Here is a 15570-nt window from a genome sequence, read left to right as displayed (position 1 = left end):
TCAAGATCATATCCTCCATGGAGTCAAGAGTCTCAAATAGTATTGGTGATGTCCAAAATGCTGTTTAAAAAGAAAAAAAGCAGCGTAGTATGTTTTAATACTCAACCTATCAGTCATAAGCCTCTTTATGTTTGGTAAAGGCTGATGAGAAACTCAAGATGATTGCTTAATTTGTCTACATTCACAACAACAAAACTTTTCAATGAAGTTCTTGTTCATGTTTAAGTCATGTCCATGAATTTAACATGTTACAATATGGTTGCTAAGTCACTCCAGTTGCTAGGGTGTTCTGGGTGGTTACTTAGTAGCTCAAAATAACTTGCCTCAGTTCTGTCCTTTAGATACTATTATGTAAATCTAATGCAGTTTTGTCACCAGGTGTTTGGCAAGTCAAACATTTACCTACTAATTCGTTGACACACACGTCTTTATGTTTAGATATCCTTATGAGAAACACAAGGATGTGATGGTCAGTGATAAAACTCACAAAATTAAGTTAAGAATACGGAATTTATTTATGCGACACATACATGTACATGAAGTCATTTAAAAAAAACATACAAAAGGATGAAAACTCAAGCTGTAGTTCTCCCTCTGAAATGGTTTGTGCCAATTTGAGGTAAAAATCAAGTAATGTCATAAGACAAAATTAGTTAAAATTAGTAACATGAAAACAATACTGCCTTAAGTGAGTCACTTCATACAAGGCTCTTCACTCTGTACATGACACATAAAGAGTCATCAGGTAAACATGTAAAAACTTTTAAGCTTCCACGTGAAAGGAAACAACATTAAAATGACAAGACGAAAAGTTGCAGACAATAAAACATGCTTAAAAGCTTTCACAAAAAAAATGTCTGCACACTTTTAAAAATAAATTTATGTTATACTACGTAAACAATGGAAGACTTTGAGAATTGGTTTAAAACAAAACATTTCTTGGTGAGTTTTTGTGTCAAAGGGATCTGTTTGGAAAACCCCCATGATGCATTTTAGAAGAGCTTGGGGAGCTGGCGTAACCTACTCAGATCCAGGAAATTTCCCACTGACCCCTCAGGTTCTGTGACTTCCTGCGTCCTCTGGTTTTCGGTAAGCGAGGACCTACGTTGAGTCAGACCTTTCTTTGCATCATTTTCCATCTCTGGGTTTGTCCTGCCACACATAAGCAGCTGCATTTTGGGCCGCAAATTTTGGATTAACTGCTCTTGAGAGTCAATGGGAGATATGTGGAGATCGGCAACTGGCTTGTTTGTAATGTTTTTGAGAACAGCAGTGCTTTGGTCTTCACAGTCTTGCCTAACGCTCACATTCTTGGACATTTCATGCTGTACCGAACATCCAAGACCTGAGTCTACCAGGACGGCATCCTCTTGCTCTTCCTCACTGCTGTTTTCTCCTTCAATGAGTCCGTATTTCTTCATGTACTTACAGGTAGCTAGAGACATATTGCTGGGGGACAGTATACTGAGTCCAACGCTGCTCTTTTCTGCAGCGGGTCTTCTCAGGAGAATCGCGCTGGGGTCTGGACGTGGGCCAGAGGATTGACCGCCCAACGAGAGTCTTGACAGTTGCGAATCGGTTAAGTACTTAAGTGCAATGGCATTGGCCTCAAGGCTAAGGTCTACGCTGCCGCTTGGTCCCCATATGCTGGTCCCCACTGGTTCAGAAAGAGCAAGTCTTGGAATCACTGCCTCTGGGTTAATGTAGGCAAGGATACTGAAGAGAAAATTGATGTTAGACTCAAGACTTTTAATCATAGCTTTGATAAAACGATTAGTCATTGACTATGTCTTTACCTGGCACTTTCCACAGTTGCACGTGTCGCCTTTCCCTGCTCAGAGTCAAAGTCTATGTTCCCCCCAAACTGTTGGATCTGTCTTAATGTTGCACTTAAGACACGGTCCTGATCTGGTTGACTGGATCTGCTCTTAATTTTTTGAGTTTGGGGTATGGAAGATGTCTGTGATTTCTTTGATTGATGGCCTACAGGGGACAGACTTTGTCTGTTGGGGACACTCTGTTGGTCTTGCTCTACCTTTTCATCAATTGCGGAGTCTTGAAGGCGACTTTGCACCTGACCCTGCATTAGTAATTGAGTCATAAAGTCAGTTTGAACATTGATAATGCGTCAATTTCTAATTAAATGTGTGAAAATGATAAAAATTGGGCCATACCATTAGTTCTTTGTAAAATCTTGGGTTGTCCATTTCTCGGTGTTCAGACAGATCATTACTCTGTGACTGAGAGTTATAATACATGCTAGCACTCTCTCCCAACACTGGATTCTGAAACAAATGGGCGCCGAAACCAGACGACATGCTGCCAAAGACAAATAAAATAAATACATCAAACATTGCCTGGAAAACTAACAAAAGTGTAACACTCTTTGAAATCAGATATGAAGGATAACAATCTCTAAAAATTAGGGTTCATTATAGGTTCATTAGGGGTCAACACACAGTTCATTACTTGGGTTTTGGAGATGTCGGATGTAGAGGAGATCCTGTACTCTGACCTTCGGTGTAACGACATGCATTTTCAGATCTGAGTCTGGAAGTGTCTTTTCTGTCATTTTGACAACCAGACTTTGGCTCCATCTCAGTTTGCCAATCCAGACTTGCGTCCTCATGTGCGGAGGCCTCCTGAGGGGTGTTCCAAAACAAGCTAGCCCCTAAAAACAAACAGCAAAAATTTCATGACATTGAAAGGAATTTGAAACAATTTCAAGAAAATGAAACCTTCCATCAAAGCACCTGTTCCTACAGCAACACTGACACTTGTTCGTTTCGGTGGAGGTGTGGGCGTCTGATTGTCTCTTTCCTGCTGAGTATCACATTCTGTAGATGATACCGGAGGTGTTTTGCTCTGAGACTCAAGAAGTTTCTGAATCTGTTGAGGAAAGTCTGTTAACAACATGCAATAACAGATCAACGATAAAACATTTGGCTTATTAATACAAACCTGGAGCTGAAGTAGCTTCAACTGATGCTCTTGATCCATAAGCATCCTGTAGGCATCGGCAGGAAGAAGACCCATGGGTGTGTCCAAGCATGCTACCTGGCTAGACTGGACTTGGCAGCACTGGGCTTGACAAGGCGGGACTTGCTCAACAGAAACTTTGTTGGGGTTGACTGTGGGGACACATGGACCAGGTGATGGAGAGTAGTGAACTGGAACAGCAGGATGGCAAACAGGACTTTTAGTCGGAGATATGCGACAACCCAAAGACTGCCGAGATGGCGAGAGGCAGTGATCCCCTGGTGGGACACTCTCAGAGGTGCAATGAAAACCACAAGGATTGTACGCCACAGTGGGATACGCTGGTGTCCCTTGCCAGGTGTTGTTTTGATACAAGGGGACGTGGCTGGGTTGGTTGGTGCAGCAGCTGCAAGGGATGGCAGCTGGAGTGCTATGGAAGAGCCTGTGTTGGGACGGATGATGAATGGGGGTCTGGCTAGGCATTACTGAACTCTTTCTGGCACTGGTGTGAGCTGATGTTGGGGGCCCGGCATAAATCGGCTGGGGTTTGGTCGGGAAACTTTGGGAAGAACGCTGCCTTTGTTGATGAAAAGAGCCATTGGGTGAAGCAGCATTCTTTGTTGAGGAAGACGATGATGTAGATGATGCTGACGAGCCTTCTCTTGATCTTCTCATTGAGGGCAGTGATTTACGATTCACATTGGGTTGTGGTGTCTGTTGTTCCGGATTAGGATGTTTAATTTTCGGTTGAGAGAGGATGGGAGTTAGCGGTCTTCGGATTGGAGGAGGTCCAAGGGCGCTACCCTGTTCTGGAGGTCTCAATACTGAGAGGCCCTGGTGGGCAGGGCTAATGCTTCTCTGTTGGACATTCAAAAGGTTATGAGAGACAGGAGTCGAGTCTTGTGTATTAGCCACACTCCCATCCAAAAAACTGCCATCTAATACCATAGAAAGTTCTGGTACTGAAGGATGAACACGTCTAGTCTGAAGAAAAATATTTGAAATGGAAGTTAATGGGTATGAAGTTTTCCAACAAGAAATGGAGACGTACATCAGGGGTGCAAGGCCACGAGCTAACAAACCTGCTGACTGACAGGATGAGGGTTTGGGGACGGCCGAGGAGAAAGGTCTTCATCTTCTACACCTGAGTCATGATCACTGATAGACAGTTTATTGTGTGGAGCAGCTGAAGATGCTGCAAGAGTTGTCCTGTTAGGGCAAAGCGGATATAGTGTGTTATATTTCCTCTTTCTTACATTATATTGTATTCTGTCAGATACAGTAAACAGCCAAACATAAATGTTAACAAATTGAAAAAAATGCTTTTAGAGAAATAAAAAGACTGTACCCTGTTAACACAGTCTGGGAGAGAACTTCCTCAAACAGCACAGTTTCCCGATTTTGGTTCTCAGCACTGAGCTCAAATTGTAAAGGCCGTCCTTCTGAAGACTCTACATTCTATATTGGAAATTATATTGAAATCACATCAAATGTAAAAAAACTATTGCTCTAAAAATACACAAACATTTAAAATCTGATTTAACACACAAAAATGAACAAAACAATTGTTGAGTGAGAAATTAGATAAAATTAACAATTAAAAAAAAATAAAAACACAGAGTAGAACAGGTTGCATGAGGAGGAGAAAAATGTTTCTTATAGACCTGGGTGTATTATTCAAATTTAATTTGTTGAGGACAAAGCCATAGACAGGCTAACCTTGTAAAGCGTGAATGACTCTGTGCTGGTGAGCAGCTGAAAGCTCATTTGTTGCTGTCCGACACATGGCTTACACTGGTAGAACTCGGGATCCCGGTGAGTCAGGGAATACAGAACCACCAGGAAAGCGCCTCCCTCTGACATCACTCTGCAAAATTCAAGCCAGGAATTCAATTATTTTAATAATAATATTTCTGAGATTTTAAAGATTCTAGGAACACAAGGGAAAGATCAGATTTACTTTGATTAACACAAACAAGCTTAAATAATTCAAGCAATATAATTAAAACTATGGCTTCCTAAACAACAGATTATATATATATATATATATATATATTTTTTTTTTTTTTTTTATATATAAAATAATGAAGCTACATTTAGAACTAATTTATCTTTCTATAACAGGATCAGCATTTGATTACATCAAGAAAAGTAACATCTTTAGTTAATATTTTATTATGTAAAAATTATTTAATATTCTATGGATACAAAATCTTCTTATCAGATGTTGAGAATTATTATAATTTAATGAAAGATTACAAAACATTTTTAATCAGAATAACATACAAAAATACAGACATTTTAATTTCATTTTGTCTTTAAATTTGAACCCTTTTGAAGGCAACTGACTTATTGGCCCATAAAAGGAAAACAGCAGATGGATGAGACACTCACTTGTCTTGGAGGGCGGAGCTGTGCAGGTACCTCAGACACCACGCCCACACAAGAGGATTATGGATGTGTGTAACGCCACTCAACCATCTGCCACAGGAGAACAACTGTTACACACCTACTCTGAACATCTCGCAGGACTCCAAGCATGTAATTAATAGGGCTGAATTATAATACCAGCCAACAACCCGAATAAAGCAGTGAGAAAGACACCTTTTCTAAACAAATCAAAGTACTTACATTCCTACTAGTGGGAGAGTGTAAGCTTTGGGATCAGATTCAAGTATGAGGAGAAGTTTCCTGGTCTGATCCATGGTAAGAAACCTGAGACAGAATGCGTCACATTTTAAAACAATAAGGTTTTGAGGACAAAACATGGCCATATAAGCAAACAGAAGTGCTTCCTTACCCTCGTTTCCTGTTGTTTTGGGTCACACCTGCAGGGCTGCTGAGGTTCCTGGCCAGTGCGGTTGGGATGATGGGCACTGCCCGGACAGGGACGGCATCTAGCGTGCAGGCCAGAGTGACAGCCGCCCAAGACAGGTCAAAGGTGAGTCTGTCCATGTTCTCGGAGCAGCTGAGACGACCTCGCAAAGTGAGGAGTTTGGACAACTCCAGTATCTCTTTACTGCAGCAGCAATGTTGAAGCATCTGAAAAGAGACACATACATAAGCATCAGTGGTCAACTACATAATTTTAATGTACATAAAACTTTAATATGAGATGTCAACAAAAACACAAAAATTAAAATAATTCATTATTTTGAAAAAAAAAAAGTTGGAAAAACTGTTTAAATAGTTGGAAGTAAAAAAGAAAAATGATGTGTAATAATTTAAAAAATAAATTAATTAAAATTACAAAATTAATTTGTTTAATATTTATATTCAATTTGAATGAAGGGAAAGCCCCTTGAGATGGCTTCATCTCATTTTCAAGGGGGACCCAAAATAAAAATATATATTTTCAATTACTTTTAAAATTACTATATAATTTAAATTATGAAAGTCTGGAAAGGGTAAAATTATTTAATGTTTCTGAAAGAAGCCTCTTATGCTCACCAAGGCTCACTAATACCGTAAAATATTTTTTACAATTTAAAATAATTGTTTTCTATTTGAATATTTTAAGATTTATTGTAAAAAAAAAAAGTTGGATTTTCAGGAATTTCAGCATCATTACTCTCCAGTCTTAAGTGTTCATGATCCTCCAGAAATCATTCTAATATGCTGATTTGCTGCTCAAGAAACATTTTATCATACTGAAAACAGTTGCATAATATTTTTGTGGAAAGCATGATGTATTTTTTCAGGATTCTCTGAAAAGAAAGTTCAAAATATCAGCATTTATTTGAAACCCATTTTTGTAACGAAGTACAAGTATTGTGCTGCAATTTTTGAACCATTTCATGTATCCTTCCAGAATAAAAATATTAATTTCCCCTGAAGTTGGAAAAAAAAAATTGTTAATTAAATTATCCAAACGGCTTAAACAGTTTAAAATTTATAAAATATCTTATGGTTAAATTAAGAACTGCTCAAAGCAAATAAAGAAACCAAGAAAACCAATGCCAGATGGGAGCAGTGCAACACAATAATAATCACCTGTCTCTAAGGAACACTGTGTCACAATCAGGGCAGCTGTTACTGACAGGTTGCAGGGTGACGTTGGTTACCATTATGCTTTACTACGTTGCCCCAGTCGTTATTTGTTAAACATGTGCTGTCAGCAATTCGCAGATCGACTACCTTAAACGAGATGTTCAAATCCTCCCTCGAGTGCACTGTGCTGCCAGTAGCATGCTGGGCTTCAAATACACAAGGCACAAGGATGTCTCCAGGGAGTAGAGCAGTTGGTGCTTTCCCAGGTAATCCTGTCTGCTCTCTGCCAGGATCAAAACGATCCAGGGTTATCATCACACCTTCCTCGTCTAGGAAAAGAAAATAGAAGTTTGTAAAATGCAGATGCAACACGTTTAAATATTAAACAATCATTATAGGATGTCCAAATACAGGCCTTCTCAGTACTAACCACAGTCTACTGCCAGTGTCCCGAGCAGGAAACAGAAAAACCGAGGCTTGTTGGTCTGTCTAGCATGCCGGTGAGCTAAACGTAATGCTTTTTCCACAAGTAACAGTCTCGGATTCCTGAAATACACCAAATGATAAGGCCATTGCACACTGAGTTCGAAATTTTCACAGCCGTTTTTCCATATTCCCCATCCTTTCCTATTAAAATGCATGCTACGGATGCGAAAACGCAAAAAAATCGAACCTCATCCGATTTTTTTTTTTTTTTTTTGACGGACGAAGTTTCGGAGGCAGTGTGCAAACGTGATTGACACAACGTGAGGTCGTATTTATTTTTTAATGTACGACATTTTCAGACTCAAAGTCTATGCACACCGAGTCTGAGAATTTCGGATCAGGATCGATTCAGGTTCAAAAATCGGATCAGGTTTGTTTTTTTTGAGTTTTCGCATCCGTAGCATGCATTTTAATAGGAAAGGATGGGGAATATGGAAAAACTGAAAAAAGTCTACAAAAATGGCTGTGAGAACATGCCCCAAAAAATGTATTTAACTTCTATTATAAATAAGCACATCGAATGCACACAATAAGAAGCAATATCCCTAAATGCAAAATACATTTTTGCCATCATAATCCATAACACAAGAAATCAATCAAGAACATAACCACATGACATTGATGGTGACAAAAAGTACTAAAATTACTAAAACTGAAATTACTGACTTTACTTTTTTTTTTCGTTGACATTCAATTTTATGAAAAATATAAATGACAAAAAGATTGACCTGTAATATGAGAAATGCAGACTGACAACATCACCACTGGGAGATGGATCCCACAGAGAGACTTTCGATTTTGGGAATGTCAGCGGAGTAAGGACGTTGTCCGATGACCTTTAAAACGTGAAAAAGCATTACTTTCATTGAACAGCAACAACAAGAAAGTTTTAAAAGAGATGCACAGTACAGTTTTCAAATCATGTACAGTAGTTACCTGAGGTTTTGAAGGGTTTCTGCTCTAACACTGTTTTCCAAGATGTGAGCTGGCAACCCTTTAAAATCCACTTGTACACGATTCATCCTGTGGAAATAAGATTTTTTTAAATAAACTAAAGCTGAAAAGAATCTGCTTTATCAGTGAACAATGCACGAATAATGCATTTTCAAAACATCTGAGACATGATGTTTTGGTAAGTTTGGCGACTTAGCTTACATGCTAACATGGCAATACTACTAAAAACACTTAAAAACCTGTAACGTACAGTTCAAAGCTTCTTATAACTGATGTAGGATATATAACATCGTACCTTTAGGCTGTTTAAACGCTTCGGTCATGCCTTCGTCGTGTTTTTAAATGTGTTAAAACCGTGCTTCCAGCCCTTCGAGCGGCATTAACCGCGCCAAGCCGCGAGTAACGACCCGTGAGTTAATAATTGAACGGGTTTGGCGTGCCAGAAAACGGAGAAATACCAGTTGTTGTCAATAAACAATGAAATCCAAGACGAACGCATTCGACAAATGCAACAACTCAAAGATAAACTGTGGCGCTGTTTCCAGGTTCCAATGGCGGGGCGCAGCAGCAGGGCGACTCAGCCAATAGGAATCCACTTGCGAGGAACGCTCGCCCAATCAGAAGCGACGAACCGGACCCGCTGGAATGGCTGGAATATATAATATTGCAATATATATATTAGACTAACAGCTTTGAATACCTTTAATAAAATGTTATTCTGATTTCATGGATCAACATGAACAGATAATATTAAAAATATATAATAAAATATTCTGCACACAAAATTGCAAATTTGTTGCTTGAAAAATGAAGTAATTTGCTGATATTTTGAAGATTTTGCTGATACTTGCATTTATATTTGCATTGTTCTAGTTTCGCTGGAAAAGGAATATCAATGTATTCAGTTTAAGTCTAGATTATTATTATTATTTTTTTAACTATAGGCCTAAATGTAAATTATTAGTCTAGTGACAGGTGTTAAAACCTTGCCAGGTTACTACCACTCAAACTAATTGTTTGAGTAAAGGTACGTTTTTTTAAACAAATGTACGTTTTTTAAAGTTTCTCCAAATTTTGTTCTAGTCAAAACATTTTTTTCAATCTTTAAAGCCCCTTTAAAATGAGGAGTGCCTTGAAACTGTCTAAAATTACCTGCAGTATTATTGATTAGTTAATTATAGGCCTAATTAAGTTATAATTTGTTTTTATATATTATTTGTTGTTTGTAAGTTATTATTAGGCCTATTACATACAGCCTTATAAATTGTCATGGAGTAGATTAAATAGTGCACAACACATATTAAAACAAACAAAAAAACGAATTATGTACATTATTATATTACATTATAAATATAATTTCAGTATAGTAGTATAGTATTTAATTATATATTAACTGTTATATTTTTAGTTTTCATTTTAATTCCAGTGAGTTTAAATTATTTAGTTATGTGATTTTTTTAGATATGTATATTTAACGTTAATATATTTTTATTTCAAATGTAATTTTAGTAGTCCAGCTTAAACTTATTTTATTTTAGTTAGTTGCCAAGAAAACATGTTCTTTCTTTATTGTTTTTTCATAACTTAGTCTTAGGATATGACTTGCTTTTATATATTATTTATTATATGTAAGATGATGATGATAATAATTATAACAACAATAACAATTATTATTCTTATTAGTAGTATTATTATTAATGCTAATTATTGCAATGATTAATTATTATTATGAACAATAACAACAACAACAAAAACAACAACACTAATAATAAAATATTGCGTTATTAAATATTATTATTATTATTATGAAGTCGTGTCTGTGTGAATGGATGAACGTGCTCCCCTCAGCCCCCCCTCATTCCTTCACCCGCCGTTTCCGCAGCAACAGGGAAAAGATGGCAGCCCTCGCGACCCTCACTCAGGTAATAGCTGCTGAAAACACCCATTTTAAGGGAATAAAGAGGAAAAACGGCATGTAGAATTGAATCTAAGAATTACACACGAATCGATCCCGTTACTTGCGCTACCGGGTCGTTTTATCGACATTTAAAGCGAAAATGTCCCGGGCCTCGTTAATCGGGCTCAGATTGCTAACCGATTAGCTCGCTTTATGTGACATGCCTGTCTTCAAACACGACAAAAACAATGTAGGTTTCAATAAAATTCACAATGAACATTCAGCAGCAAGAACATATAAAGATAAGGACCATTTATATGAATGAGAAATACAGTAGAACAGAGTTTAACTAATGTAACGTTAACTTAACTAGCTAGCCGCAATAAATCAGAACATCATAAGCACTGAAAACTAACTGTCATGGCGCTTTATTTTATCATTTAAAGTCATCATTTCCAAATATGCTCATAGTACAATAATAAAAGTTGCTTAGTTGTGATGAACAACATTATAGTATAGATATTAGCTCCAGTGGCGGTTGGCCAATAGAACCACACACACAAAATAAAAATTATATAAATGATTTAAATGTATATTTGTATGATGAAAATCTTCTGTGAAAAATATATGTTTTCACCATCACCATATGACCTCTCTGCCTGTCAGCACGTCTCAATTTCAGCTGAGGGGTGATGGAGAAATCGCCCACAGGGGCGGGTCTTTGTAGAATTTAGTCAAATGCTGATTCAAGATATAAATATATTCAAATATTCAAGATTTGGCAAAATTTAGCCAATCAGCGTCCTCAAATCTTAGCTGAAATGGGCGATTTTTCTGTCGCCCCAAGCTGCTAAAATCAAGGCTGGTCTGTAGTGGCGCAATTTTCAATTACGTGACAATGGCAGACTCGGGTGTTACAAATTCCGGACACGACCCTAACTCTGTACAATCTCTACTCCAATGTCCGTCTGAGAGGAGAACTTTGGCAGAAAAACTGAAGATAAAGGAGCTGGGTCCAGATCAGCCTGGCCTCTTAATCAGACAGCAGACAAGCGAAAAAGGGAAGTACACGCGAAGCTACTCTTCCCGTTGGTACACCAAAAAGGCCTGGCTATGTGGATGCGTCTCTGCTAATGCCTTATTTTGTTTCCCGTGCTTGCTGTTTAAAGCAGCTGGGGCAGAACCAGCATGGACAGTTGCGGGAGTGAGAGATATGAAGCACCTGTCTGAGAAAGTAAGAAAACATGAGAACACCAGGGCACACATGGATAATTCCGTCAAACTAGCCATTTTGGGAAGAGTAAACATCGCTACTCAGTTAGACGACGGCCACAGGATTGCGATAAGAAAACACAACGAGGAGGTGGATAAAAACAGGTATATTTTATCCAAGATAATTGATTGTGTTAAGTTTTGTGGGGCTTTTGAGTTGGCCTTGCGTGGGCACGATGAGACTGACTCGTCAGACAACCCTGGCATTTTTAGGGGTTTAGTGGATTTTGTTGCCTCGCTAGACAATGTGCTAGAGGAGCACCTTAAGACAGCAACTGTTTTTAAGGGCACATCAAAGACGGTACAAAACGAGCTGTTGGACTCCATGCTGTCAGTGGTAAAGGATTACATTCTGGAGGAAGTAACTGCCACTGATTTCATCGCCATTCAAGCTGACGAGACGACTGACGTTTCCTCCCGCTGTCAGCTGGTGCTTGTGTTTCGTTACATAGGGTCCAATGGTAACATCCAAGAGCGCTTTTTTGAGTTCTTTACCATCCAGAACACAAACACCGACTCCATTGCTACAGCACTTCTGGACAGTCTAAGTACCATTCTACCAAATGGACAAAAAACAAAGTAATTGCCCAAACTTATGATGGGGCTACTGTGATGAGAGGAAGCACCAGCGGAGTGCAGCGTAAGATAATGGATATCTGCAGAAACTACGTTCACTGCTACGCGCATCAACTGAACTGAACCTCATCACGCAGCAGGCGACATCACACATCCCCAGAATCGACACTTTTTTTTTCTGACCTTGGTGGATTTTCTGCCTTCTTCTCCAGGTCACCTAAGCGAATCGCCGTGCTTGACCAAGTGGTTGGGCACAGACTTCCCAGGGCCTCTATAACACGGTGGAACTTCCAAAGTCGTGCTGTAAACACTGTGTACGAACACAAGGATGACCTTTTAAAATGTTTTCAGATCATCAGAGACTCGGGGAACTTTGATTCCTCAACTGTCAGAGAGTCAGGGGGTTTTGTGAGGATGCTTGAAGGCGAGGTTTTCTGTTTTTTCCTGGCAAAACGTAGATATGCTATTCAACCAGCTGCAGAATAGGAACATCGACCCTGTCTACATTAAAGCAGCTGTCCAGGGATTCACAAACAACATTCAAGCAATCAGGTAAATACACTTTACTATTGGCTGATAAAGCTGTTGTTGTTGGAAAGATTCGTTGTCTGTGAAATCTTAGATGTGCTCTATGGCAAGCATTCATTTTGATGGCAAGGCACAATTATTTATTTATTTATTTTAATTATTATTTATTAACATCTTTTGGATCAGGGACTCAATTCCCTTTCTGTGTGAGGACAGTGCATCATCTGACCAGCAGCACCAGCCCAACAAGTGACCGAGGACACTGGGACCAGGAGAACAACGGAGGCTAGCTACAGAGGTAAAACACAAACACAAAAACACAGACACACACACACACACACAAAAACACAGACAAAAGATGGCATATAGATTATAATTATAAAGAAACATGATTAAATACCAACAAGGAAAGAGAGTGAAAAGTATTATGTTTTCCCAAAAACAAGATCCATAATGTTTGAGGTTTAGTATGGGCGTTATATTGTAAATAATTATTCCATAAAATGTAAATAAATTTTTTGTTCATAAGCATTCTTGCAGTGACTCTTTGTAAATGTGTTATTTTGTGAATATAGTATAACACATGCCATTATCTTGCCTCTGTGGTTAAGTGGATATAACATCTTTTGGTGACAAATAAAAGGAATTTATATCAGACCAGTCCAGTAGCATAAACCTAGCCACTGTATTAAGATATTACATTTACATTTACATTTAAGCATTTAGCAGACGCTTTTATCCAAAGCGACTTACATTGCATTCAAGTTACAGTTTTTACATTTTATCAGCTCTTGCTTTCCCTGGCAATCGAACCCATGACCTTGGCGTTGCTAGCGCCATGCTCTACTATTTGAGCTACAGGAAAGCTGTATTATATATTAAGCACTAGTTTGACCAACTAGCAGTCAGCCAAACAGTAAACTTAAGTCTACTTTTAATTTAACTGACTAAAAAAGATATGAACTGTAGAAGAAAATAATTACATCACTAACTTTTAAGACTAATCTAAGAAAGCTATGTAGCTGGCCTCAGTACACTGTAAAAAAAAAAAGGTTGAGCCAACTTAAAATTTTAAAGCAACCAGCTTTTTGCAGATTTTTGAGTTCTCTCAACTTATTTTTGTAGGAGATTCTCAACTTTTTGTTGTTTAGTTTTTTTATTGAAATTTTTTATTTAATTTATTTATTGAAATGCTACTGTAGACCTTGTTTTGTTTAGGAAACCAATAGCAAGTTCAAGATCAGGAGAAGTAAAGTGCAATTAGGAATACTGGAGTAAGCATTAGTAATAATATTATGTGCATGTTATGTTCACTCAGAATCACCTTGATAAAAATGTTTTACAGGTATGTGATACCATCCTGATTCATTCCAAGGAGTGGTTTTACTTCACCCAGCATCTCGTTAGTGCAACATTGCTGCATGGAGATTTGTTTCCACAACACAGCGTGACGTTTCCTGAATCAGCACTTGAAACAACAGTGGAGGCATACCCCATGCTGAACAAGGCCAAGCTCAGAACTGTCCCTAATCTATGAGAACCCTGAGTTTAGGGTTGGCAGTGGTGCAGTTCCTCTGTACCAGTTTTTCATTGAGAACAATCTTCAAAGTACTTTCACAGAGACTGTCAGTCTTCTCAAGATCATAACCACCACGCCTATGACAACAGCAGAGTCAGAGAGGTGCTTTTCTACTTTGAAGAGGATCAAAACTTTCCTAAGAAATACAATGACCCAGGATCGCCTTAATGCTCTGGCAATGCTTTCTATTGAGAAGAAACTGGTCAAAGACATTCCTGACTTCAATAAGAAAGTAGTTGAGAAATTTGTCAATCAGAAGGAGAGAAGAGCAAAATTCCTGTACAAATAAGTAAAAAAAAACATGCAGGTTTTTTTCACCACATTGATTTTCTTGTACATGGTTATCCTCAGATTTGTATCAGTCATGGAAGTATCCAAAATTTAACTGAGACTGGTAAAATAACTGATCGGAGATGATTTAATGAATAAACAGGTAACCAGATGTTCGTTAACTTTGTCTGAATTGCAATAAATCATATTGCTCTGATTTATTGTGAATTGTTTGCTGTGCCAGTGTGCCACAGCCCCACCTCAATTTTTTCACCAGCCGCCCGTCACTCTCATTCTGTATATGATAACGGGTGCTGAACCGCTAGTTTAGTTTAGCGGTGATGGGAATTAGTGAGCATCAGTAATCTTACTGCTGCTTTATGAACTCTAATGGATTGAATTCTATATCAAATACAGGTATATGTACAACACGTTAGAATAAATTCAAAAACTAGTTATGTAAATTGTTAAATTATATTGCATTTCAGTACTATCTATACGCAATTTATTTCATTATATTGCATTTATCAGTGATATTGTAGTATTATTACATTTAGTATTTATGATATAGTAGTTATTCATATTTTGAATTCTTTTAGTATTATATTTGCAGTTTTTGTTTTAATTCTAGTTCATTTTTTTATTTAGTTTTGTGCTTTGTCATATTATTAGTTTTAGTTGCGTAAAATATTGTATATTTATAGTATATTTGTAATGTATTAAGTTTCAGTAACCTATATACTGCCTTGAGTAGAATAAATAGTGAATTCAAATGTGTTAAATACAGTTATTTAATATTATAGTAGTTATTCATATTTTGAATTTGCGTTTACTTTTATATTTTCAGTTTTAATTTTACTTGTAGTTAAATGTTTAATAATTTGATGTGTTTTTGTTGTTGTATATATATTTATATTTAGCTTCAATTTATTTTTATTAGTGATTTTAGTATTTCAATTAAAAAACAACAAATAGGTTTTCCATCTAATATTTATATTTTATTTTATTATTTCAGCTTTAACTTTTATATTTTCAGTTT

At 37.5% G+C, this 15570-nt stretch overlaps 3 protein-coding genes across 5 annotated transcripts in view; 2 read left to right on the top strand and 1 right to left on the bottom strand.

The window, feature by feature from the left end:
- Positions 1-493: 493 nt before the first annotated feature.
- LOC306867174 (SCL-interrupting locus protein homolog) lies at positions 494-8938 on the bottom strand. The gene is made up of 17 exons (XM_079412746.1): positions 8705-8938; positions 8392-8478; positions 8184-8291; positions 7400-7515; positions 7117-7298; positions 5780-6021; positions 5611-5694; positions 5374-5460; positions 4699-4846; positions 4328-4437; positions 4062-4188; positions 2962-3963; positions 2754-2889; positions 2470-2671; positions 2175-2319; positions 1797-2080; positions 494-1716 (listed from the first exon to the last, which is right to left on the bottom strand). Exons 2-17 carry the CDS (start codon positions 8475-8477, stop codon positions 993-995), a joined length of 3783 nt encoding a protein of 1260 aa, XP_079268872.1. The 5' UTR covers position 8478; positions 8705-8938; the 3' UTR covers positions 494-992.
- Positions 8939-10272: 1334 nt separating this feature from the next.
- LOC306867792 (epidermal growth factor receptor substrate 15-like 1) overlaps positions 10273-15570 on the top strand; it is a 44657-nt gene continuing 39359 nt past the window's right edge. The window contains exon 1 of one of the 3 annotated variants that reach the window (XM_079413674.1): positions 10273-10331. In XM_079413674.1, coding sequence (XP_079269800.1) covers positions 10305-10331 — 27 coding nt within the window. In that variant the 5' untranslated portion in view covers positions 10273-10304. The remainder of the gene's footprint in view (positions 10332-15570) is intronic. The other 2 variants (XM_079413675.1, XM_079413673.1) reach the window with 2 other exon arrangements.
- On the top strand, positions 10279-14747 carry LOC306867793 (zinc finger MYM-type protein 1-like). The gene is made up of 3 exons (XM_079413676.1): positions 10279-12706; positions 12869-12980; positions 14028-14747. The coding sequence occupies exon 1, from the start codon at positions 11205-11207 to the stop codon at positions 12159-12161; it is 957 nt and encodes a 318-aa protein (XP_079269802.1). The 5' UTR covers positions 10279-11204; the 3' UTR covers positions 12162-12706; positions 12869-12980; positions 14028-14747.

This window comes from Barbus barbus, assembly GCF_936440315.1.
Source record: "Barbus barbus genome assembly, chromosome: 49".
NCBI classification, from domain to species: domain Eukaryota; kingdom Metazoa; phylum Chordata; class Actinopteri; order Cypriniformes; family Cyprinidae; genus Barbus; species Barbus barbus.
This window is presented reverse-complemented; position numbering and strand designations above follow the sequence as displayed.

What these genes read in the sequence shown, in the direction of transcription:
- LOC306867793 (XM_079413676.1), top strand. Translation starts at nt 11,205, where the DNA reads ATGGCAGACTCGGGTGTTACAAATTCCGGACACGACCCTAACTCTGTA.
- LOC306867174 (XM_079412746.1), bottom strand. Translation starts at nt 8,477, where the DNA reads ATGAATCGTGTACAAGTGGATTTTAAAGGGTTGCCAGCTCACATCTTG. An exon ending in TCCCAGACTGTGTTAACAGG is followed by an intron (nt 4,189 to 4,327) that starts GTACAGTCTTTT and finishes TTGCCCTAACAG; the next exon opens with GACAACTCTTGCAGCATCTT. An exon ending in CTCATCCTGTCAGTCAGCAG is followed by an intron (nt 3,964 to 4,061) that starts GTTTGTTAGCTC and finishes ATTTTTCTTCAG; the next exon opens with ACTAGACGTGTTCATCCTTC.